The sequence below is a fragment of the Parasteatoda tepidariorum genome, chromosome 1 (genome assembly GCF_982258835.1).
Source record: "Parasteatoda tepidariorum strain Cologne lab strain chromosome 1, Ptep-v5.0, whole genome shotgun sequence".
NCBI lineage: Eukaryota > Metazoa > Arthropoda > Arachnida > Araneae > Theridiidae > Parasteatoda > Parasteatoda tepidariorum.
Window position 1 is genome coordinate 8,985,662 of NC_141755.1, and position 27,613 is coordinate 9,013,274.

The 27,613-nt window shown below is 29.5% G+C and overlaps 1 protein-coding gene across 1 annotated transcript; it reads right to left on the reverse strand.

Moving 5' to 3' along the window:
* Positions 1 to 2,708: 2,708 nt before the first annotated feature.
* LOC107436785 (15-hydroxyprostaglandin dehydrogenase [NAD(+)]) lies at positions 2,709 to 26,043 on the reverse strand. The gene is made up of 7 exons (XM_016048594.5): positions 25,843 to 26,043; positions 21,484 to 21,607; positions 14,025 to 14,131; positions 11,778 to 11,874; positions 6,808 to 6,884; positions 4,398 to 4,537; positions 2,709 to 2,955 (listed from the first exon to the last, which is right to left on the reverse strand). The coding sequence occupies exons 1-7, from the start codon at positions 25,930 to 25,932 to the stop codon at positions 2,820 to 2,822; spliced, it is 771 nt and encodes a 256-aa protein (XP_015904080.1). The 5' UTR covers positions 25,933 to 26,043; the 3' UTR covers positions 2,709 to 2,819.
* Positions 26,044 to 27,613: the final 1,570 nt, after the last annotated feature.

Below are 27,613 nucleotides of genomic sequence, written 5' to 3' on the forward strand. Positions count from 1 at the left end.
TAAAAATTTATTTTATAGAAAATTTTACAAAAATCATTAACAAAGCCCTTTGTTAAAAACTCCTGAGTTTTTTTGGTATTACAATAGAGATAGATAAACGGTAAATTTTACCATATTAATTACAGTAATGACTGTACTTTTTTTTCTCAGTGCACAAGTTTATTTTGATCTCTAACATCATGCAAGGTGGCGCGTAGCTAACCTTTCTTCCGATATGTTGCAACCCTAAAACGTTTATTAAATTTAAAAATATAAAGTCCCCAAGGTAGAGTAGCAAGTAACAATTTGTTTTTTAAAAAATGGAAATTATGAACAAAGAGCCAAATCCCCAAATCCAGGGTAAAAAAGGGAAGTTCGTAAGTACAAGTCACTTAGAGCACCAAAAATAATTATAAAAAGTTTCATTAGTAATTGCTTTCAAGAATTAAGACTATAATTGTGACTAATAATGATCTTAGCGAACTATTACTACATAAACTGTGAGAAATCGCACTTTTTTAATGATAATACTGATGGGGAACAAATTTTTTTCTTGTTGAATGAGAATTTTTTTTAACAGATCTTGGATACTTTCTCTCCAAGTTACAGTTTCTTTTGTTTAAAAAAAGCATTTTTTGTTCATTTTTTGTCGAAATGCACAAACTAAAAAACATTATGCATACAGCGGGTCGTATAAATGTTCTGGCAAACTTCTGAAGGAGTTGAGGCAGATAATGAGGATTAAAAGTGAATTGAAACCCATGCCCCAAAATCTCGATGTACGCCACTATGAAGAAGGTTGTATTCAGGGTGCCAATTTATGTTGAATATGGAAATCTCAGGTTTTTGGAGTTTGTATTGGTATAGTGGGCCAGTTGAAGATAGTAATAAAAACAGAAGATGATGAATATTAACAGTTGAACCGGATTAGAATTAATAAAAAGCTTTTATTTAATATATTTGCAGAGATCGAGGTACCAAAATATAAATATTATCCATAAGAATTTCAGTTGGATCAATTTTGCATAATAATATTAATAAGGACAGGCCATGGGAGACAAATCCCCACGACCTGCCTAATCAAAAGCCAAATTAAAAAGTACGTGTAATTTGTTCCCAACGGACACAGAAGCATGGGTAGGAGATCCAAAATTGGCGAATTATCAAAATATAACATAGCCAAAACAAAGCCAACCAGCATATCAATATTGGGTTTGAAAGAATACCTTGGCAATTACGAGTCGCCAACAAATTTATGAGAATTATACAACCATGCAACTGAAGCATATTTTCGGTTAGAAAATTTAGAATTAAAAAGCCATTAATAGATTTTTGTTTTCGATTAGAGGCGACAGTGAATTAATAAGTCTGCATTAGTAATGAAATAAAAAGTTTCCGTAACATTGATTTATAAGAGAAGAATAAATTTTTAATGTTCGTTTTAAGAAGATTAAGTCCTTGATTTATTTTAAATCTAATTCCATTAATAAAAATAAGCTTAAGTAATCAAAGTTATTTAAAAGGATAGGAAATAAATATGTAATGCCAATTGTGGCATCACAGCCACTAGAAGCGCTTAGATGCTATTATGAACTGTTTCTTCATGTACTTCAGAACAGATCATATAAGGGAAGCGCCCCTTAACGTGTCTGAGCATGGTTTCTATACCCTAAATCCCCTAGAAGTTTGTCACATTTACGTGATCCACTGTTATGCATATCTTTTCTAAACTTGCACATTTAGACAAATTATAGACTAAAAATTCCATTTAGAAAATCTATATCTGTTGAAGCAAAACTGATTTTTGATTTGAAATTCCCTTACCCGATGATCAAGCATTTGTATAAATGTAACAAAATGTTCCAGAGTTTAATTTATTCCTTCAAAAATGTATCATAATAAATCTAAATATACGAAATCGCCGTTTGAACCAAAAATGAAGTTTCGTAATGAGTGCCAATTCAGCGAGAAAATTTACTGTTGGGCAAAATTAAATAGAAGTGCCTGTAATAACATTTTAATATAAAATAATTACTGTAATGACAAAGTAATTATAAAAATTAATTACTGTAATGACAGAGATACTAATTTTCGATAGTTGTATTCTGTTGATATCGATCACTTGATCGATAATGTTCGCTTTATCAATAATGTACCTTTTTCTAATTTCTTTTCTCTAAGGCTGCGTTTAACACCAGTTTTAAATAAAACTGATTTTTGAAAATCCGTAAAGTAACAGTCATAAAAACTCATTTTACGTTAATTTAAAAGTCAAAATGTGTGCTCATGGCAATAAGCCTAAAATGTTTCAGCATGATTTGAAAGTACCAGAGACTTATCCAATTAGCCTGGAGAATTATAGCAGCAATCACTAGCTAAGAGCCCGATAATTCAACTAGCCTACAACACATACGCTAAAATATTTTAAATTTACTTGGAATGTTTTGTACACTCAATGCTTGAAAAGACATTTGAATAAGCGTCTCCCAAATAAAAACACTTGGAACCCATTCTATTTTTTAGCCCTTTAATTGTTTGTTTCACAAGTTCCACTTTTATTTTAAAAATTAACAAATTATAATTTCTATTTTAACAATTTGTCTCTTTTTTCCCCCATCAAAGCAGCAAAGCTAATGCATATAGAGATTCCAGATATTTGATACTCAAATAAATCGTTTCATGCTATCAAAATTTACTTAATGATAGCTAAACAAACTAAAGTAAAAAGATTTTTTTAGAAATCATTCTTTTATTTGTACATTTAGTATGATACATGCTTGCATTGTTCTTCGTAATAACCGTTATTGCTTAAGCAGAACATGTTAAAGTAAACTAGAAAATTACTCCAACGATATGTTTTCTAATTCCCTCGGCAATCCGACATAGAAAAATCCTTCCTCTGTTGTACACACTAAAGTGGAACCATTTATCTTATCGTCCAATAACTTAATTACACCTTGAGCGACGTCATCGGAGCTTTAAAGAGAAAAAAATACACATGAATAAGGAAGAATGAACTCAACGGATGAAACATTATTAATCCTACTATACTCTATGTAAAGGCGTTTCAAGGTTACTACACTCCATTCCGTTACCATGGTTTCAGCAAATCTCGCTTTTTATTTTCTCGTTATGCTAGTATATTGCATTTTCCTATTGGAAAGAACTGCCATGGAAAAAAATTAAGATTTAGCGAAACCATGGAAGCGGATAGAGGAAAAATGCGGAGAGTTGGGAAATGTCTCAACTTTGAGATGCCTCAGCTATAATTTACAAATAATATAGTTGTATTCAAGGTAATATTCATGCTCTAAACAGTCTGTATTAGTGGTGTTTTTCTCATTATGTATTAGATTTATTGACTGAGATGTACATACACTAATATGAATTACAAAATTCGTTTTAATGTCCTGGAGGATCGGATTTTCCATTTCAATCTGCATCTTCAAGATGAGTGCACTATTGATATCTCTGTTTTTCATGATAACAACAGCAGAGTTCAATAGTCTTAAAGAATTTGTTATTGGTTTTTGCGAACAACTCGCACACTCTTTCACGCTTCGAATGGCCTGCCAAACCACCTGACTTAAATCTTATAGGAAATCTGTGGGATACGTTGTAACAGCGGGTAAAATGCCGAAATCAGTGTCCCCACTCTTTGGTTGATTTACGTGATCAAATCCTAAACGAGTAGCTAATTCGAGAAACTTTGGGGACTCGCTTTAGGTAATTATCAAATTCAGAAGCTAAATAATAATCACAGCATTAAATGAGTCTTTCCTTATTATTCTAAGACTGACTACTATTACATCCGGCGAGAAATTTTTTTGCAGGCATATTTTAAAGCAGAATCAGAAGCAGAAATAAAAATGACCGTTCCATTATCATTTCTAATAGTTTTGAAGGCCGGGCTAGCCTAGTTGGTAGGGCATTGGACTCCCTTTCGTAAGAACGGGAGTTCGAATCCAGCCGGCCGAAAACTACAATGATAATTGCATAAATCTGGGTAACTGTTCAGGCTATCGAGAGAGCAAGAAAAAGAGTTCAATACTGGGAAGCTATTTTCTCTTGTTCGTACTGCATTCCTTTATTTGATCATTTCTCATCTAGTTTATTTGTAATTATGAACATAAATTTCATAAATTTGGTTATTTATAATTGCAAAAATTCATGTTTATCGCCAATTATTTATAGTAGGCAAAAGAAAATCTCATTTACCTTCCTGCCAAGAAAATGGTTCGAAAAATGAAATTAATTTTATGTCTAAAAAAGCCCAGTTTTAGGAAGGGAATTTTCGACAGGAGAGAAACAAAAAATGTTTTTCATCGTGGAATTTACGATCAAACTACTTCAACTTCCATCAAGTCTTCGGCTTAACATAACTCCAAGACTTGCAATTAAGTCCAAATAAAACTTACTTTAAGAGAACTCTGTCTTCTTTATTTTTGTATCCTTTAATTGTAGTATTTGCACCTATCTGATCCACCATATCTGTTTTAACATAACTTGGACAAAGTGCAAAGAACATCACACCTTCTTTATTGAAATAGAAAGGATTCTAAAACAGTTTATCATAATAGTTTTTATTATATTGTAGTAAATTCACACTTAAGTATTAAATAAATATTATAGATCAAATTTATTTATGTTTTATCGATCAAAACTTAGTCAGAAAATTAAGACTTACGATTTTTCTTCGATGACTCAATCGTCTTATAATATACATAACTCGTTTTAATGACTAATATGGAATCGTATAATTGTTGTGAGTTTATAACATGAGTGATGTTTCAGGACAATTACGTTAAAGTTTTGTCCATATTTAGCCAATGTTCCCTAGGTTATATATAAAAATGACGTAAAGTTTAAATAAAATTACAGTTTTTAAAAAATGAAAAATGTTTGTCACTGAGTTGTTGTTCAATTATTTTCAATTAAAGATTTGCTTTGAATTAAATGCTGCTTTTTATTGACCTTGCTGAAGGAACTTCAAAGAAAATAAATGCTTCGTTAAAATAAAAATACCCTTCTTTTGAGTTTCCGTATTACAGATAAATATCATATTAAATTGCGAGTCAAACATTGGCCATCATACCATGAAGTTTTGAAAAAAATGAAATTATGCAATTTTATAATCAATTAAAAATAATACGTTACCCGAAAGTTATTTAATTTAGAATCTTTAAAAAAATTATTTTGACTAGACGGATTTTGATACGAAATTAAACAATTTGTACAAATATAGAAAAAGTCATTTAAAATTTTATGGAAAAGTTAGTGATTGATGTCAAAACTAATAAATCACACATATTTTATTAAATGTAAAGTACAGTTTGGTGTCACATTTGGTAACTTGAAATATTGCCTGCACTAATTACTTAGCATATTTATGGTCACCCCCTCAAACTGTTAAGAATGAGTCCTAGAACGTGAAGATCCGATAATTAGATCAAAAGTTATTCAGAGTAGTCCATTTTTATTGTTTGTTTCCTTATTTAGGGCACTGAAAAATAATTATACAGACTGCTAGTTTTGATAATCATATAAACAACTTCAAAATTAATAATTTGAACAATGTTTCTTTTCCACTTAAATTGAGCTTTTCATTATGGTTCACAAAACCAAAATTTAAAGATATAACAATAAGCAGAATTTAAGAAGCAACCAAATTAACAGTTATATTTAATTTGCTTTTTTTTAATTACAGGTTAGTAAGTACCTTATAATTAAATTGCACTTTATGTGAAAGTTATACGATTGCACTCAAATAATTATTATTGCTGCTCGTGTGATTAATTTAAATAATAATAACAAAAGCATCCACTTGATTTGTTACTCTCAAATTAAAGGTTTCCTTTTAAAAATATTGAGTAGATGTTCTCTAAATTCTTCATTGAGCGCATTTGACTTTGGAAATTCTACGCAGAGCATTAAATTTTGTCTCACAGCTATGTATAGCATTTAATACATTGAAAAAAAACAAATTAAAAATGCACGGTCGTTCCATCTTAAGCCTGCAGGATGCCAGATTTCCCTGCATGAAGATTATTATTTCTGCAATCATCACAGATAGCAGAAACATATATAAAGTTCGCATGAGTTTAATTTCATCACAGTGCAGAAAAGTGTAATATTTATATAAAAAAGATGGCAACAGATTAGATACAGAAATAAAACGCTTCTCCTTGAAATATTTGTCGAGTTTATAATTATTTATCAATATATTTTTTGTTAAATATCTTCTTGCTTCTTAATTTTAATTCATTTAAACTAAATTCCTTGTCTTTCAACTTTACCCTACATGGTGCAGCCATTTTTTTTAAAAAAAGAACCTTTCAATTTCTTTATCTTACATCGTTGTCATTCTATCACTACATTTTAAATGTTTCTCGTGAAATTTTGACCTAACGAAACAAAAAAGAATTTCTCATTGGCTGCAACTCACACACATGAAAAATGAAAATAAATTCAAGGCAAATATTTCAAATTCAAAATTATTTATATCCCTATTTTTCCTTCATTGCGTATTATATTTGTCCAATGTTCGGATAGTGTTACCTAATATTGCCATTTTGTTTCGTTAATTTTCTTTTTATACAGTTAATTTTTCACCCGAACCATGTTAAGTAATTGTTTTTTTTTCCTCTTTCAGATCGAAAGTGCAAAAAAGGTAAATAACAAGAAGATATATTTTTTTAAACTATTTCAATTTCAAAAGCATGTCTTATCATTTCTTTTAATTTTAAACATATAATACCTGACTTCAAAACATTTAATTCAAAACTCCTTATTTAATAAAACTAAGTTTAATCAATGATGAATGCTCACCGCATAACTTCTAGTTAATCCAATTACAGCATGCTTTGAAGCACAGTATACAGGGAAAGCAGGGTGGGTAATAAACCCTAAAATAAAAATAATTAAAACATCATTAAAAATATCAATTCAAGCGGCATCATTAAAAAAACATCATTAAAAAACATCACTAAAAGTATCATTTATAACAGTACATTTAAAATCCTCTAAAAAATATGAAAGGAAATTCGTAATATATAGATAGATTATTTAAATAGCTATGAAGCTGACAAAACTCAAACATGGAATTAGGTACATTTAAAGACATCTACTGGTTTAAGAAATGAAATATTTCATAATTTATGAGTGGTGTTTTTATTTTTCCAAATAACTCATACAATTTTCATTTTCATTGATTTCACTATATTTTGAAAGAAAAAAATCTGTCATTAAAATCACACGAAAAGTAGTGTCTATTTTAGAAAATCGGTACACCAAAAATTTCCATCTGTTTTCAATAGCATTTGATCTTTAATCAGATGATCTTTCTGGACATTATTTTATTTTAAAGTTTTTGGAAGAAGAAAAATTTAATTTTGCCTTTGAAGCAAGTAAATAACTTTGTTAACTTACATTCCCATCGACTTTAATCTCCAATCAAATGTCCATGTAAATAAATATATTAATTGCGTAAATAGTTTATAAAAATCTTTGTTGTATATTTTAATATATTGGGAATCTGGAAAAATTCTAATTTGAAAATTCGAAAGAACTTATGAATTATTATTATTTTTTCCCGATTAAGTTACTGTATTCTAAACTAAAATACTCTCTTTGCTAGTTGTGTGGAACATTATCGGTGAATGTAAGACAAAAACTTTTAGCCTTGTTTTGACTCTGGCTGACGAGAAAAAAATACCTTTGAAATGTACTTATTCTTGTTTCCATAGCAAAAGACAGCCCTCGAATCTTTGGTGGATGAGTCCTTCAGTTAGACAGGCAGTAGTAATAGTGTTAATTATTAACAATTCATTTACTTATAAGTGCTTTTCAACTGATGAGTATCTTAATTTTATTTTCATAGTTGAATTTTAATATTTTTTATATGATTCCAAAAGGTTAGTATGATGCCACAATAGTCATTACATATATTTTCTAGCTTTTAAAATTTCTTTAATTACTTAAACTTATTTTATTAATCATTATTAATCGAATTATATTTAAATTAAATCAATTGGTTAATTTTTATAATAAGCGAACATAAAATATTTTGTTCTTTTCTTATCGATCAATGTAACGGCTAACTTTTTATTTCAATACTAATGTAGACTCATTTATTCACAGTCGCGCTTAATCGAAAACAAAAATATATTTATAACTCTTTATTATTAATTTCTTACAAATATGTTTCGGTTAAGTGGTTATTCTAATTCTCACAGTGCTTGTTGTCGATTCGCGATCGCCAAAGTATTTTCAAACCTAATATTGATTATATGGGGCTATGTTATCTTTCGATAATTCGCCAACCTTGGATCTCTTTCCCATGCTCCTAACTGTCCGTTGGGAACAAATTCATTGACTTTCAATTTCAACTTTGTGGCGACTGGGGGTGCTCTTCCAACCATTGAGTATCAATCTCAATTGAAAATTCATGGTAAAAAAAAAAAAAAACTCGATGTAAGAGAATGTTTTATCTTTAGTCCTTTAAGGGATTCCTTTTCTCTGTTATTTTTTAATTATGGTCATTTTTAATATTTAATAAATCAATTTTTCTTAAACGATTTTATTTATTTTTTCAGACAATTATCATTTTATTACATCTAAATTAAGATGTATATGTAACGGCCAATTTCCTGTTTACATAAGTTAAAATTGGAGACGTGTTACTTGAAGAAAGTGAATACTGAAATGAAGCATTTCCTACGCATCTTTCAAGATAATCTTGAATCCATCAAGACATGGTTGTTGGATATTCCTAAGCCATACCCTATTCCAAACACTAAAATGGTCATGCAACAATGAAAAGGTAAGAATGAAAAAGATGATTGAATTCTTGTTTTTGACAAATATGGTTAATTATCGTTGAATGTTTGGGGGGGGGACAAATTATTAATATGGAAAATAGGCTTATACTCTAAAAAACCGTCCTATCAACGTATTTTGTTGAAATTAATTTTTCGTATTTATCCTGTGCCAAAAATAAATGTAGTAAAAGATCTTGTTGGTCTTTTTCAGAAAAGTGGCCATTCCGGCTTAGAAAAGTACTTCCAGGAATCCGGAAGGCATATTTGTTTTCCAAATTTCAAAAACAAAAATAAGTCAAAACTACCAATTTTATTCAATCAATTGTGTAAGATATTATTATTTGCTAATTGGAATTATATAATTTTCAGATATCTTTTAAAAGCAAAATATCATTCTCTCACTGTGTCTCTATTCATACTTGCAGATTTAAAAAAAATTAAAAATATGTTGTATTACAGCATGTATGCTTAAAAAGTTTGCAAATAAAATTTAATTTATTAAATATGCCTAAATAAAATTTATGTTTATTACGGGCTCTTGGGTCTATTTCCCATTGTCCTCAGAAATGCCAGAATTGCTACTATCTTATCGTTACCCAGTGAGCACCTGTGGCTAAGCCACGGCTGTTGAGTAGCGTCTCCCACGTCATACAACCTGTTTATAGGGCGGATTACATTCACACAATCACGCAGAAGAAAGGACAGAGAACACACACACAGAGAGAGAGAGAGAGTTGCATCCGCGCCTGCTGTGGGATTCGAACCCACAACCACTGGCCCCGTAGTCCATAAAATTGCGTTTTATCCATCATAGTATTATTCTATTTAAGGCACCTAGAATAATTAAAACACTTTTAACTCTGTGCCAGGTAACAATCACCAATTCCCTCACATAATTATAGTATGTCATTATGTAATCAGTAGATGGCAGTACACAGGGCTTATGCTAGATTTATAAAATTAATTTAGTTTGTATAAAGAAACGTTAATTTTATAAATCTAGTGTATAAAAAAATTATTTAGTTTAATTTTATTTAGTTTACTTTCATTTAGCTTGATTTGATTTAGTTTAATTTGATTTAGTTTAATTTAATTTAGTTTAATTTAATTTAGTTCATGTAAAAAAAGTGATTTTGTTTTCATTTAGTCAACATTATTCAGTGAATAGAACATGGCTCTTACGCATTAGCTCAATGTAAGTACTTTTATTGCCCGCCATTCCTTCATTTTTTTTTTAAATTAATTAAAAAAATGAAGTTTCTTTTTCTTTTGTCATACAAATAAAATTGTGTTTCCATAAATTTTTGCATTTTGTGTTTGTCGTGCGTAATGAAGCCTTGCGTCTTTTTAATAGAATAATAAAGAAAAATTTTCCTTCCCAGCCATTATATACCATATCCTTATTTTTACACATAAGAGAATGACTTTAACTGTGATGAATCCATTTATATTTGCACGTACAATAAAATAATGACAAGTCGTAAATTCAATTCAAGAAATGAAGTACTTGCTGACAAAATTTTGAAATTTTTAGAGAAAATTTATTAGAACTTGATATTTTTAATAAATAACTACTTTTCAGAGAATGGCCCACATACAGTGAGCAAAGAGAAGTGAAACTCCTGAGTAACTTTTGATCTAATCACTGAAATATCACATACTAGGACTGGAATATCACATACTATTTTGATTGTATAAGGGCCTAAGCTTAAATCAGCTAATTATTTATAGCGGATGATACTTTAAACTGCAAAATCAGACACAAATACTTATGTATTTTACTTAATGGCCCTCAAAATAGCAATCTGTAGGTATCTGTAACCTGGAAAATAGGGTCCCAATAATTTGGTCAGAAGTGCAGTGAAAAGCTTGGACACCTCATAGTTTTCTTTACTTTTTGCGTATTTCGCAATATCTCGATAAAGTCGAAAATTCCTTGCACCTAATTATAAAATTTGTTTATTCAAAAATAATATCAAGCAAAAAGGAAATTTTTAATAATTATTTATAATTTTTATTTAATAAAAGTGTGAAAAAAAAATGTTGAACTGTAAAATATAAAAATATGTTTTAATTAAGGAGATTAATTTTAAATGGCAAAATAAAAAATTTGAATGAAATCGGTCAAATTGTTCTAGAGAAAAGAAATTTTAATTGTTCTAGAGAAATGAATACGACTTTTTTTTTAAATTTGATAACTTTGAAATTATTTGACCAATTTAGTTTAAATTTTTTATTCCGTATTTTATCCAAAATTTTTTTCGTTTCTTCTACGATATGACGAAATGCACAAAGACTAAAATTAAATTTAAAGGGTTCAACCTTTCTCCTGCCTTAACTATTGGACCCTATTTTTCAGATTGCTGCTACCTCCTATAGTTTGAGAATTAATAATCAGAATAGGCACGTTTATTCAGAGAAAGTACGTTTTTGTGACTAATTTCGTAACTTAAAGTATTCATTAATTAAAAAATTAGTTAATTGAGAATTAATTAATTAAAATTAATTGGTTACAACTAATTAATTAGCAAATTTAAGGCTAAGGCCCCGATCCATTAAGATAGAGTCCTAGTACAAAATAATCTGATCATTAGATCAAAAGTTATTCAGGGTGTTCACTTTCTTTGTTAGTGCTCTGCACACTATATAAAACAATACATAAACAACCTTAAGTAGACTTGTAAGATATTTATAGTTTTTCATTGATGCTTTCTCTTGCTTATAATTCGTTTTATATTTCTCCATTGTCCCTTAGTTATTTAGTTTTTGGTCATAAAAGTTAACCACTTATCCACCATTAATTATTCCATTTATGTTTATTAAAATACTGTAGCTAATGATGTTTTTTTAAAAATATTAAACTATGCATTCAATCCATTTTGTAAAAATTATAATTTGAATTTAAAAGTATTGTAAATTTCTCTGATAGATCTAAAGCTGAGAGGAGGAGGCAGAAATTGTCAGAATCCATTTACTCACCTGCAATCGAGGCTGTATTTACAACGAAACCACCTTTTCCTCCATTACTTTTTCCCATATAATGAAATGCAGTTTGAATACCATTCAAAACTCCTAGCTGAAATGGTAGAAAGCATTAGATAATAATAAAAATCCCTTCAATGTTAAAACAATTAAACTAACACTAAAATCTGACTAATATACAATAACTGTAAAGTATTTAATTTTAAATTAATTTTATTACACTTTACTAAATGTTGCCAAGAAATAAAAAGAATCATATTTTAATTTAGCTCTTCCTTTATCCTGATTACCATATGGTGTATCAAGATAATAATTATTATGAGGGGGCTTATCCATGCTACGATTGCTAAGCAATCATTTTTATTTGTTGGCGATTTTCAAATCAAAATTTAAGTTGTTCCAATTAAAATACATCCAAAGTTTTGACTGTATTACTATTTATTAACTTTCCAATTCTATTTGATAAAAAACAAAACAAATTAAGCTTAATCTCTTTGATTTTGAACTTGATTTTAAACTTCATAAAATTTTACATTTTATAAAAGAATTTAAATTTTATAAATTTAAATTAATAAAAAATAATAATTTGAATTCATAAAATCTAATTTAAAAGTATAAAATTTATCTTACATTTTTATTTAATTTTAAATGAATGGTGAGCCTGTTTGGTTTCTGAATCGTGGCATAAGCGAATGCCATGATTTATCCAAGATGACGACGCTTTCAACTGTTCTTAAAAAAGGCTATATAAGCGGTTATAGGGCAATGGTATAGCACAGGCAAATGGCAAAATTTTGCTAATCTCTAAAGTCTTATAATGGCAATTGCTAATCTCTAATAAAGGGAAAATCTCCAAAGTGTCGAGACATCGATGATTTTTTAAAATTATCTCTTAAATGGCAATTTTGAGATCAACTGTGATTCTGCTATTATTGAGGTAAATTTCATATTTAATATAATTACTCATTTGTCCAATATATTAGGTCTCAAGCGTTTTAACATCAGAAGAAATAAGGTGACAATTGGATCGATGTAAGCTGAAAATTATTTTCATTGAAAAATGAGCCTCAACAGCAAGTATGCTTATGCTTAAAAAACTCCCAGCATGCATTATAGTTAACCTAATTTTAACTTAAACTAACCAACGGTTTAACAGCTCTTAAGTTTTCTTTCTGCAGCAGCTCATTAATTGTCCCCCTGTATGAAACAGCTACAATAAAACATAAAAACAAACTTCCAAAAATGATTGATAAATTTTGAAAATTAAAAAAAAGGTCGAAATGCGATAAAATTGTATAGTTTTTGACATTATGCTTGGGAACTATGAATTTCATCCCACCAAATTCCTAATTGAGTTAAACTTCTAGTGAATAGGTGGCGAATAATCATAACTACAATTGATTTAAAAATTGTGCAGAGACCATTGCAAAACGTCAAACAACAATTTTCCTTAAAGTAATCACCCTTCGCAGCAACAACGTAAGGCAGGCTGAGACAAAAATTAGCAGATACCCGAGCACACATCGCTGGTTCAAAGTTAAAACGACACTTCTGCACTCACTTCTCATTCAAATGACATGAGAAGTGAGTGCAGAAGTGTCGTTTTAAATTTGAACCAACGACATGTCAGTTGGAATTATACATATGCAGTACAGATGAGCTTTTTCAGTTTTGCAACTGTTTGTGGCGCGTGGCTGAATGCCTGTTCTTTCAGGTACCTTACAGAAAAAAGACACAAGGTGGGATGTCCAGCTGAACATGAGACCCTATCATGCCACTACTGGTATTTTCGTCCTAATCCAAGGCACTAACTCGATCATTGAAATAATAGCGCAGGATTATCGAAGAGTGCTTTTATTGCTTTGTTCTGTCAGTCCTCTTCTCATGCCAAGTTTCCTTTGGAAACTGCTTCTCGTCTATGCACAGCTGTGTTCCGCACAGTGATAATCCAAAATTCTATTCTAACGTGCTAAACCTTCATCAAAATCCTTCACAAGCGCTCACTTACTGATTGCGTGGAGAAATAACAACTAGGGACGTCACGGATTCAATTTCTCTACAGCTCTCGCATGCCTGCAGTACTGCTGAGTGGCGGGAATTTTAAATGTGAAATTTAGTGGGATAAGATACCTAGTTTCCTAAGCATAGAGCAGCAAACTATACGTTTTTATGACGCTCCGTTCTTCCCTTTTTTTTATTGTGTTTTAAAATCTCTCAATCATTTTTGTGACAACTGGTACTTACCACATTAATATTCAGCATTCTCTGAGGATGATGTTCATTCAAAATTCCAGCATTGTTGACTAAAACGTCAATTCTTTTAAATTCCTTGAGAGTAAAATCAAAAACAGCTGAAAATATTAGCGTAATAAATAAGTGAATAATCGGTTATAAAAGTAGAAGTTTTTGCCTAATTACTACTTTAATAAATGAATAATTCTTTAAAACGTTCCATTGTGACGCCACAGCAACGCATTTTCCAAGGTTTCTTTACCCTCTGTTTACACAAGTATCCCTAATTAATTTCGATATGAAACGTTCAGTCAATGTTACGGAGAGAGCACTCTATAATTTACTGGTTCTGTCTTTTTTTTAAAATATTTCTGTTTATTTCCTTTTCATTTAATATTTTTGTATGACAAATTACTATAAATAGAGAAAAGAGCATATATGCACTGCATTAAGCATTAAGTCCCGCAGTGGACTGATCGTTAAGACACGGTTCCCAGCAGATCACCGAAGTCAAGCATCACTGGCTACGGTCAGTGTGCGGGTGGGTGACCACTTGGATCAGCCTGCGTAGGGACCGAGGGTGTGCGGTATGGGTCCTCGTTAAACTGTTCTACCGTAAAGTGCTCGACTTCGCGTGCAGGTCGTCGGGCTACCGAAGCGGGGGTGCCATCCCCTCTGCAGAGGATCAAAATTGCGATGGCATGTCTTCGGATCATCCTCAGGCATGTTTCCCAGACCATCGCCAATAGCCCATTGTGCAGCTCTAATGTGACGTAAATGAACAACAACAGCATTAAGCATTAAAATAAATTTTAAAACAAGATAAATTTTAAATCAAATTGAAAATTACTCTAGGAGCTAGGAAAAACTGTACTTCGTCTTCAATACACAATTAACATACTTAAGGAAAAAGCTCCGTTAATCATCTCATAAAATTCTTATATATCGAATTGAATAAGAGCAAATAACTCAACAATTAAAGAGAATTTTATAAAGCAGTTTAAAATGATCAAAGGAGACAATAAACTAGTAGTCTAACTAGCAGTTAAGTTCACTGAAGTAAAGATACACTAAAGCAAAGATACACTGACAAAGATGGCAAAGAAACACTGACACTGTGCACTGAAAAGGACGCTATACAGTGTGAGAAACTTTTTACTGCTAATTCTCTTTTTCTTACCTTAGTAATTTAAATTTCAGCGTGGGAAAATGAACTGAGGTAAACTTAGAGTTAACGATGAAGTTTCAAATGCAAAAAAAAAATGCTCTCAAAATACCAAAATGCAAACAAACTATGCAGGATTACTTTCTCCACAAACAAATTATGGCAGGACTCCTTTCGTAATCATGCCATAATTTGTTTGCATTTTATTATTTTGAAAACATTTTTCCACATTTGGAACTTTATTATTTACTCAAGGTTTACCTGAAATCAGTTTTCTCTAAACTTTAAATTTTAAAATACCAATAGAGGAGAAACAGAGTTTGTCATAAGAATTTTTTCCCTTGCTGCAGCCTCCTTTTAATGCATTTAGTAAAGCACGTAAAAATTTCCACCCACTTTTTTAAAAAAAATGCTTCTCTTTCTCGCATATCAGTGTTTCTCAACTCGATTTTACTCGAAAGACCGGTAAAATATTTCAATGCTTTATAGCAAATGAGTAACGTTAGCAATTTGGACTATCGCTATAATTTTTACCAATACGAAAGTGTTTTACTTGAACAGTTTTTTTTTTACTAGTTAGTTTCTGATCTTTCACATACTCTCTAAGATTAAAACTATTTCGAGTCCAAACCAATTTAAATATAAATAAATTTCAAAATTTTTGTGAATACAAATATTAATTTTGCAATTCAAATAACAAATTAGAGAAACCAAATTATGTAGTGATGTGTAGGTAGCAAAAGGAATACAAGTAAATACGAACTATATAAAAAGGATCTATAGATAAATCTGACATACGTATATTATCAAAACTAATGAAGGAAAAAAGTTTGATTATAAGTTTTTTCTAATTTTTTTGCCGAAATGTGGGGGAAAAAACTTTTTTTTATTGTATTTGATATTGAATAAATAAAAATTTAAAGCAATAGTGTATGTGGACCAGAGATTGAGAAACAAATGCTCTAGATTATCTCCATGTATATATGGGCGTTGCAGACGCATTTTGAGCTGAAGCACTCAATACTGCTTTTGCTGAAACATGTACAGTGCAAAAAAAGAAGAAAAAAGAAGGAAAGAAGCCACCACCGGGATAACTTTTGATCTAATGATCGGACTTTTACGTTCTGGGACGCAATCTTAATGGTTCGAAGAGGTAGCCTCAAATGTACTAATTAATTAGCACAGACGATACTTAAGTTGCGAAATAAGACACAAAGAGTATTTTCTCTAAATAAATATACCTTTTTTATCATAGATGCAGACTTCTGACCCCTAAAATATAGGGGTTAGCCGCAATTTGGGAAATATGGGCAGGAGAGTTAGGTCAGGAGAGTTAAGTCAGGAGAACGATCCAAAGTTTGGATCCCTTAATGTTAATTTTTGTTTTTGCGTATTTCGCCACATCTCGATAACTTGTTAAACGAATTGAAAAATATTTGTTAAACAGTTATGAAATTTTTTTATCCAAAAAATAACCATGAGAAAAATAACTTTACATAAATCCATATTTCCCAGATTGCGGCTACCCCCTATATTTCGGGAGTCAGAAATCCGAATCAGTCGAAATAACGGTATGTTTATTCAGAGAAAGTACGTTTAGGTGTGTACGTTTTCATAACCTAAATTATCGTCTGCACTTATTAATTGGCTTATTTGATGTCACCCCTTCGAGCCATTAAAATTTGAGTCCCAGAACGTGAAGATCCGATCATTAGATCAAAAGTTATCCAGGGTGGTTCTCTTTATGCCCACTGTTCATTTACAAAGAAATTACTTTGTAAACTATTTTCTTCAGTTCTTAAAAACACAAAATTTTTATAGTTAACATAATCATTCGTTAGAATTCGGCAAATGGCTCGTGTATTTTTATATAAAATCTACTTCCGAGTGTGAGAATTCAAATTTAAAAATAAAATCACTGTTGTTTTTGCCCTTTACATTTCTTAGTTTCATACCCAGATCCAAGATAATTATTTCAGATGGCTCAACGCCTCTTCCAAATCGTACGTCAAAATATATATACTCCTTTGATAACTCCAAAGGCGAATTGGACTTTTCCTCAAGTTAATGCAACTTCAAAAGCTTCGACAGATAGCAAAAAGCAATACACCAAGGGAGAAAAATCTGTCAGAAATGCAGCCATAGGTTTGGCAATTTTCTTACCAGGAGTTTATATTGGATACCTTGTGACAAGAAAAAATGGACGGATTATTGAACGAGTTAATGACAATTCTGAAGAAGAGGGATTTGGTCCTGAAGAAAAAAATAAATCTAAAGATGCGGGATTTCGTACTGAGGAAAAAAGTAAATCTAAAGAAGTGGGTCCAGAAGAAAAAAGTAAATCTAAGGAAGAAAAGAAAGCTTGATATTTTAAATAATTCATGTTGTGAGTAATCACCATAAAAATAAATCCGACCTGTATATCTTATTTGTTTAAACGATGTATCGTACGAAAATTTAAACTACTATTTATTTATCTTGAAACTAATTAAGTTAATTTGTTAATTTTTTTAAAGTGTTTACATACTTTCAATCCTCAAAATATAAACCTAGGTCAAAAAATCATCAACAACGAAACTAATTCGATACGCAAAAATATGGGAAAGACAAATGTAACTATGTAATGATTATTTTTTAATTATCAGAAAATTTTATCAAGTCAAAGAAAATATGTATGAGTAAGTAAATATAAAAGATCGTTTTGTAAAATGAAAAATTGGTGCTAAATCTATAAGATTTTAAGAAGCTTTCAGAGTAGTTAGTCTACAAATCTTAAATTTTTCCAAGTGGGTACTATTTATACGACTATGTTTATACGTCCATGTTTTACTGCTATTTATAAATTTTATTTTATATGTCCAATGTTCATTAGTTGTATTCAAAAAAAGTCTGATGATTGGTCGGATGAAAAGCATGCCCATTTTTCCTATTCAACATTATAAAATCGTACTTACTTGAATTCAAAATTACCAAATAAATTCAAATGAAATAACAAGCGTAAACATATAAACAGGCCTTAAAAGCCTGTTCCAAGTCTTTGGATCTAAGTTCTTGGATGAAGATAGATTGAAATTGGTGGAAATTTGTTTCGCCTGGTGCTTGGATCATATAATAAACGATCATCCAATTTATTGTCCCAAGATCTTGGATGATAGTAGAGCATGTTCTACTTCCCATCCAAGTTTTTACTCCCTTAATCAATCAGCTTCTAAAGTTTTGTGACGTCAATCAGGTTATGTCCTTTTGTCGTCCGTTATCAGATATTTTAATCCAAATAAATTAATCTGTCCGAGTCTATTTCTGTTATTATGATTTTATTTGAATTTATTTAGTAATTTTGAATTCATGTAAGTATGATTTTATAGTGTTGAATATGAACAATGGGCAAGCGCAAGTTTTTCATCCGATCTATCAGTAACATTCAAGAGCTTGGATAGTGTCGACGAATCACCCAATTTCTTGGAGAGAAAAATTCTTTCAAGTTCTCTGGTTCAAGAACTTGGGCCATGTAAACTGGCCTTTAGGTTCGAACCAGATCAGCATTCGCATCCGGTTACAAACACAAAAGTCTTTGGTTCAACTGTAGCCAGTAGTGGATGAACATTTCTCCCACACCTATCTTCAAAAATATACGATATTTCTTTGCAAATCAAATAATGACAATAATACGAAGGAAATCTATGTAAAATAATTAAAAAAGAGAAGGTGGAGTTTTGGAACCTAGCAGAATGTCTCTTTCTAAACCTCTTTTTTTATTTATTTTTTTATTTATTTATTTATGTATTTCTAACTTGCATTGAAAAGACTCTTAAGCACCACGACTGTTTTCTTAGCATGAAGTTCGGAATTAATTTATAAAACTGCTTTTGCTTGCTCTTTTTGACGTAAAACTTTTTACATTATTAAACTTGAGCTAATTTTGGCGATTTATGAATGACTATTGAAAAATTCAAATTACGAAAAAACTGCTGAATAGTGTTCGAAATAGAAAAATTTATAAATACTTTTTTTATAAATAGAAAGTATATAACTTATTTTTTCTCCAAGGATATTGAGAAAATTTTCAACAGTTTTGAACATAGAATAACAAATATATATTTTAACATGGTATAAAGTTTTTACAAAGCTTCATTCAGAAATTTTATTTTAGACATTAAATCCAAAAAAGGAAGAAAGAAAAAAAAAGAGTGGATAATGAAATAGAGTGATAGCTTACAAAACTACTGTCACGACTTTAAACAAAAACTCCTACTGTCGCTAATATGTGTCCTCTTCCTTGTAGGAAAAAAATAGAAGTTCAACTGACGCTTCAACATTTTATTATTTTCTACATAATGACAATATTAGCACTTACAGCCTTTTTCATTAACGAATAAACTGACAAAAAATACAAAATTGTTAGATAATAATAATAGATTTAAAAAAAAGATAACGATCAACCGAATTATTCCTTAGTTAAAATAGCCAAAATCTTTAAAAGAAAGTAGTGATAATTAAATAAACATAAATATCAGATGCAGAAATCAATGCGAAGATGAAAGAGCAATTAAAAATATGATATACCAGGAAAAATTGGCAAATTACTAATTTTAAAACTTGAATTTTAAATCACTGTAAAATTTCGAAATCATATGAAATGCCATTTTTAAACTCACAATAGCGTTTTCTAGTAATTTAACATTAAGTAATTTTTAAGCCTTGCTTAAAAAAAAATTCTTGGGATTCAAAATAAGTAGTAATTCATATAAAAGCAAATATTCAAACACTTTATCAGCAACTGATTAGAACAATAGAATCGCTACGTGCTGTACATAAGTGAGGCATCATTTAATATGTTTGCAGTTATGTACAGCACGTAGCGATTCTATTGTTCTAATCAGTTGCTGATAAAGTGTTTGAATATTTGCTTTTATATGAATTACTACTTATTTTGAATCCCAAGAATTTTTTTATGTTGTTTAGAATAAATATGTACTTAAGTGAGGCATCATTTAATATGTTTGCAGTTAAGTACATATTTATTCTCCCAGACTTACGTAGGTTTTGGAATCCATAAAAAAACGTATTTTTATTTTATTTGTTTGTAATTAATAATAAAAGTGATACCACGACTACAAATAAAATTTATTTGAAAAATGGATCAATTATAAGCCATACTTAGTTTGCAACAAATGGAAACTATGTATTACTCTGATGATGCTGATTGGAAACAATGATTCATGTATGAATGATAATTAGAAATTTTATAACTGTCATAAAAGTCCATAAGCAAGTTGTTTTACTTTCAACACTTTTGCTCTTAAAAAATTAGAAAACCAGATGCGAAGTTAATTGCTGAATGACGGTTATCGTTCTTTTTTAAGTCTTACATTGTAATTTCGTATACTTAAAATTTTACTCTTAGATTTTGTCCTGTAACCGTTTCTCATTACCTCAAAAAGGCAACAGTATTTTACGGAAAGATATACCTTAAGTTAATGTGTATCTTAAGGTATACCTTAAAAATATCAAGGAAATTAAGTTAATGTGTATCTTAAGGTATATCTTAAAATTATCAATGAAACTAAACCATAATTCTATTACTTGACAATTCCTTAAAAATTCAATGAGTTCCATAAAAATTATTTTGAACTAATACATACTTTAGTTTTGCGGGTACTCCAGTAACCTCATAATTTATTAATTGTTACAATGTCTTATTCTCAGAAATCTATTTTTTTTTTTTTTACAATTCGTTTTTTTTAAATGTAACCAAGAGTAATTGCAGCCAAAACATTTACTAACCATAAAACGATACTTTTTTTAATTGCATTGATTTTTATAACTTTAATAATAAGTATACAACTGCGTTCGACTTTTAATTAATGTGACAGATAAATATTTATTTTAAGGTGATTTTTAATTTATTTCTCCTTTATTATCTTTGAACAGCCTGTGTTTGTAGTAAATATAAATCAATAACGTATGAAATTCCTTCTTTTATTTAAGAAGACATTTTACATTTTTGCATAGCATTGCAAAAGCATTGTTGTGCGAACTATGCGATGTAGGTTCATGAACCGTGATAGTAGTAACTGCGTGGTAATGTTTAGGAATGTAGGTTCTGCGCATACCTCCATTATGTTTGTGAGCATGCGCAGTGAAGAATTAAAATTGTTTTGCGCGGTAGTTTAAAGATTCTTAAGCATGAAAAGCGATATTTTGTTTACTAAACACATTTTCAAATGTAGAAATACGATAGATTTTCTGAATGAAGATCATATCCAAACATTAATTCAAAAGGAGAGGTACATTTTCTAATTTTACCTTTATAATCATCTTGCTTTGTGACATCGCATAGGTGAAATAAAATCTTTGATGTCCCAAAAGTACTTGTTAATTGGCGAACGAATTCTTTTCCTTTTTCTTCGTTAATGTCAGCAACAACTACCTTTACGAATTAAGAACAAGTCAAATTAGAACATTGTTACTTACAAAAGATTTATTCTTTAATGTTAAATACCAGATGAGGCTGTAGTTCCGTCTATGTGGCATGATATGAACGACAACAGTTTTGCTTGAATCTTGTAGAGAATTTAAGAATTATTCTGAAAATTCTGTTCCACCAGTTCATGCTATTTAGGAACGAAACTTTAAAGTGACTGGGTTTGACAGTAATTAAGAGGAATGATAGCGGGAAACAGTACGAAGTAAGGGCCGAACTCAATAGTTCAAAGGGGTGACCTCAAATATACTGATTAATGAGTACAGACGATATTTCAAGTTACGAAATCAGAGATAAAAACATATTCTCTAAATAAACATGCTTTTTTTGCTGTTGATGGAATTGGATATTTAATATAAAGTGTGAAGGGCAACAGTTTTTTTTTATTTTCTTATTTAAATTACATAGTTTAAAATGGTGCAAAAATGTATATACCGTACAATTTAAAAATTTGCCGACCATTATTAAGTAAAGTATTAAAATATAAAGTAAATTTCACTGAACAGTCAAGAACATGCCAACAACAAGAGAAGCCATTGATTCAATGCATTTATGTGTAGATTCTACATTAGGTAATGAGCTATATTAGCAGACAGAAGACATTCCACGTGTCTGCTGAAAGAATGTAAATAAAACCAAAACTAGAGTCTAAAACCCTCTATTTTTAAAAAATTAAGATTTTCTTTTAGTTCATTTTTCCCATTAAATGAAATAAATGATTTTATGTTTGCTAGAGCACTTAAAGTAAATAAAACTAATCATTCACTCTTGATAATACTTTTAAAATGACCCCCATTTGCTGCTGCACCTTGTACTTATATACTTAGCGTATTATTTAACATAAAATATGTATGATAAGAATAAGTAATAAGTTACATTCATACTCATGAAGTGTTTTGTCATTTCACTAACTCAATTCTTCCTCCAAAAAGAAAAACAAAAATTTAACTCATGACGTGGATCTTAGAATCTCTAAAAATCATTTTGAATTTTGATATAAATCACTTTGGGGAGCAAGTATTTAGTTATATTTACACAAACACTTTATCTTGTCTAATTTGAGTGTGGGGATTTCAAATCTTAAATTAGTTTTGCTCCTACATCTAGAGAATTTTTTAATTGACATTTTTAGTCTATTTTTTGTCGAAATAGACAAATTTAAAAAATTATATAAAGCAAAAGGTCACATAAATGTTGCGACACACTTCTAGGGATGTTAAGGCATATAACTAGGTATATAACTTTAAGGCATATAACTTGAGGCTGTAATAAATCAATAATAAATTTATTAAATAAAATGAAAAGGCAAAATTTTCTGCTATTTTCTAGAATCGCATCAATGCCATCTCCTCTACATACTATTCTCTACAAGCAGTGATATGGCATTTTCGACCCATAGCGTAATACGGTCACTTTGAAATTTAATCGCTTGTATTCCAATGCAATTTTAATCCTGATGATGTGCACTAATTCCCCCTAGAAGTTAGTCACACCATTTATGTGACCCTCTGTCATAGATATTATATTTTCAGGCTTGTACATTTCCGGAAAAAAATTTACTAAAAATGTCATTTAAAAAATCTGTAATTTAGAGAGAACCGAGTAAAAATTTGAGATCAATGATACGAAAGCGTCTAAGACAAGTTAAGAAAGACCAAGCAAAAGAAAACAAAAAAAAGTTTTCCAGCGTTATTAATACTAAGATAAAAAATTTACAAAACACGTTTTGACAGCCAACATCTCAGGATTTTCATATGATTGTGTTCCTATACATTACATAATGATTGACCTTAATTTATGTTTTTAGGTTCCTTGACAAAATTGAATTAAAAAAATGAGACATATTAGAGGTCACAAATTAATATTTAAGCGAAAATAAAAAAAAGAAACGCTTTCTTAATCTCACAAATCACTACTAAGGAAGGTGAAATTGAGGACTCCAAAAACTGTCTCATTATACCAGAGGAAATAGAGAGAAATATAAAGGCAAACATAAAAACAAATTAAAGGTTATAACACATTTATTTCATTAAATTTATAAATAAACTTACATAAAATGTCCTTATTTAAAAAATTTGTATTTAAATTTTTAAATCATGAACTCATTTCGTTAAAATAAACAAAATGCAGAAGAAACTGAAATTTTGTTAATTAAAATTATTTTTAAAAAAATGCTATTCTAGATTATTTATAATTACGTGTAATTAAGCGTATTCATTAAAATCTCATTAAATTTTCCTTATTAGTAATGAAATTTGATATCCAAGGAATTCTGGATTCCAAAAGTCCCGCATCTACACACAATTTTTTTTAACCTAAAATAAAAATTATATGCTATTTAAATTAAGGAATTTTTTGTTAAACTAAGTTTTCTAAGAAATAGAATAATTAAATCCTTTAAATTATTAATTTAAAAATGTGACACTTTTAAAATAATAAACCTTTCTTTATTACATTTTTTTAATTCAAATAGCTAAGACTGAAATATATTTTTAACGAATTGTGTATCTAGAAATGCAGATGGTAATCGACATGCGCCTAACAGGCGGATCCATATTTAACCAACGAGCAGATGTTAAACTGGTGACAAGTTTTCGAGAACAATTAAGCTTTTCCTAGTTGCAAGAAATGTTATTTCAATAAAAGACTTTATGGCCAGCAGTTATTAAAAATTGCACGTGTTTGTTACTGACAGGTATTCGCTTTTCAGCTATCAATTTGATACGATCTGCATTTTTATAGCTATTGTATGATAATAAATAAAATTACACGTGCATTTTATTTCTTAGATTTCTTTCTTATGGAGGACAGTGTTTTATTAAATTATGAATCTTTAATAATATTTTTAAAATAATAATTTTTTTCAAATAAAATTGAATCTACTTTGAAAATATTTATGTTACATTTTATTTTTGTCTTATTTTCAGCTCTAACTTGAATTTAATGAATTAAACTATTCTTAAATTTGATTAATTAAACTGATAGCCTCACTTAGTAACGAAATTTATTAAACAGTAAAAAAAAAAGCTCGCTAAGCTGAAAAATTCAAAATAAAATGTTCGGAACTCTTGAAACTTTTTTGAGCTTTAATAAATAATGCGTGCCTAATTAAGAAAACGATACATAAAGAAAACGAGGTAATGGCAAAATAATATTATTTTTGTTTTTAAAAAGAAACATTCTTCGAGTGAGGAGACATGAGTGAGGAAAACACGGGGCAATGGCACTTAACATTAAAAACTTTTGTGTGCAGAATACTGGACAATATCATTTAATTTTTGGGGAAAAAAACACATTAGTGGTGGAAATAACGGACGAATATAAACCGGGTAGTGGCATTTATAAAAAAAAAAAAAAACATTAGAGTAGGGAATACCGGGCAAAATAGCCTTTAATCTTGAAACAAAATATCAGTGAAAAGAATATAGGACAAGTGCAAAATGAGCGCCGACGCACACATCCCTTACCTAATATGCTGCCCCTGAAGGAGTGGGCAACAAATCTGCCCTAATACGCCTAATTTGACGAAATGTCAAACCAGTTAGGCATTAGAAAAAAGCACACACACACATCGCTGCCTCGTTCTTATCCTGATTAATTCAATTACTATTGGTAATAAACTCTGATTATTTATTATACTACGCCATTAATAATCCATATTATGTACACTTGTGTTTTATTTATAGTAAGAAAAATATGAAGAAAATTTTTTTAAGAAAAAATATACCAACAACTAAAAAAAGGGAATATTTTAATACAGAATATTTTGTTGTATTGGGTGTATAAATTACATTTTAAAATTTATTTTGAAACCAAAAAAAGTATGTATCGCTAAATATGAAATTGAAGCTTCAAAGTGCAAATCCTTAACTCCGACCCAATTTCTGAAACTAAACAACTTTTGCCTACCGCGTCAACAAGAAACACTTGAATTAAAACATTACCAACTTTTTCACGTGTGACGGAAAAAAATATATTAAGATTAATATTCTTCTCTAAATTACAATAGGACTTTTTTAAATTTGCATGCTAAAATTTAAAAAATAATTTAAGCCGAAATACAAAAATACCGTTAGTGTAAAGAGATTAAATTTTATATAGCCTTTGCGATATCTGTTCAAATGTAAAACCAATTGGTCATTCATTTCTTATTGTATAAAATTGAATAAAGAAAACCTTACCCTATAAGCTTTATTTAATAGGGCTTTTGTAATGGATGCTCCAAGCCCCTGGGCTCCACCCGTAACAACAGCAACATTACAATCTTCCATTTTGTTGCCTAGCTCAATTTAACTAACACTAATAAAATAATTACTTATTTTACTTAAATGAACAAGAAAAGAACCTTTGAATCTAGTTATCTTTTGTGGGCAGTCAATTGCTTATCTAATTCAAATATCTAAAAAGAAAAAAGCTCATTAAAGATAAGCGATTCCGATTTTCTTTGCTTCTAACAAGGGAAACTAGGGAAATGTGACTCGCCAATTTTGAAATAAACTAGTGGGATGTATGCCTTATGAGGAATAATTTTAGGGGGCAACATTCGTTTCGGCCCATAGAAGGTCCTGTGAGAGATAAAAAATAGTTCAATATATAGAAAAATCGGTATTTTATTGCTTCAATGCAGACTATTAGTTATTGCAATTATCTCATACTCCAATTAATTTTGTGGTACTTTCACGTACTATATAATGCATATTTATTGTCAAAACTGATTTCGAAAATTTTATATATCTGTAGTTTTTCAGAAAAACCTGTTAGGTTAATTTTTTTAAAAAAATTGATATCAAATTTTTTAATTTTTTTTTCAAAATTTTTTCCAAATTAATTGGAGTATGTAATTGCAAATCAACTAATTAATTAATAATTAATTAATAATCAATTAATAATTAATTAATTATTTAATTTTATAATTAATTTATTAATCAGCAAATTAATTAATTAACCAATTAATTACAAATTAGTTGGAGTAAGAGACAATTGCAATAACTAATAGTCCGCATTGAAGTAATAAAATATCGATTTTTCTATATATTGAATTATTTTTATTCTCTCATAGGACCTTCTATGGGCCGAAACGAATGTTGCCCCCTAAAATTATTCCTCATGAGGCATACATCCCAGTAGTTTATTTCAAAATTGGTTAGTCACACTTCCCTAGTTTCCCTTGTAAGCTGTATTTAAAAAGGAAATGAAAAAAAAACACAATTTGAAATTCTTACATTCGAACTGATGTTTTAATGTTATACTGTATACTAGACAGAGGGCAAAAAAAAATAATAAATAAATATTTAACACACCGAATAACTTTTTGTTTAATAATCGGATTTTCACATATTATGTCTCTGTCTTAATGGTTCGAGGACTTTATTTACTAGTGCAGAGGACAGAATTTAAACGAAATTGAATAATTTCGAATTTATCAAATTTTTAAGAAGTTATCATTTAAAATTTAATTTTTTAGGAACTGATTCGACCAATTTTGCTCAAATTTTGTGCTTTGCTATTTATTACATTCTTTAAAATGATGTAAAAATTTGTGTTCCTTGCAATTCAAAGCTAATTCGATTGCTTTTAACTAAAATAGTAAAAAAATAATAAATAATCATCAAAAACTTCTTTTTTGGAGAAAGTTATTTTTGGATAAATGAATTTCATAATCTCGTGAAAAAATTTTTGATTTGATAAAAAATTTCTCGAGATATGGAGTAGTAAAATTAACTCAAAAAGACAGTTCTCCTGTCTTAACTACTGGGGCCATATTTTCCAAATTGCAGCTACCTGCATATTTTGAAGGTCGAGAATCAAAATCTGCCGAAAAAAAAGGTATGTTTAGTCAGAAAAAATATATTTTGCGTCTGATTTCGTAAATTAAGACATCGTCTGTTCTAATGAATTAACATATGTTAGGTGAGGCTTTTGAGCCAGTAAAATAGAGTCCTATTAAGTGAA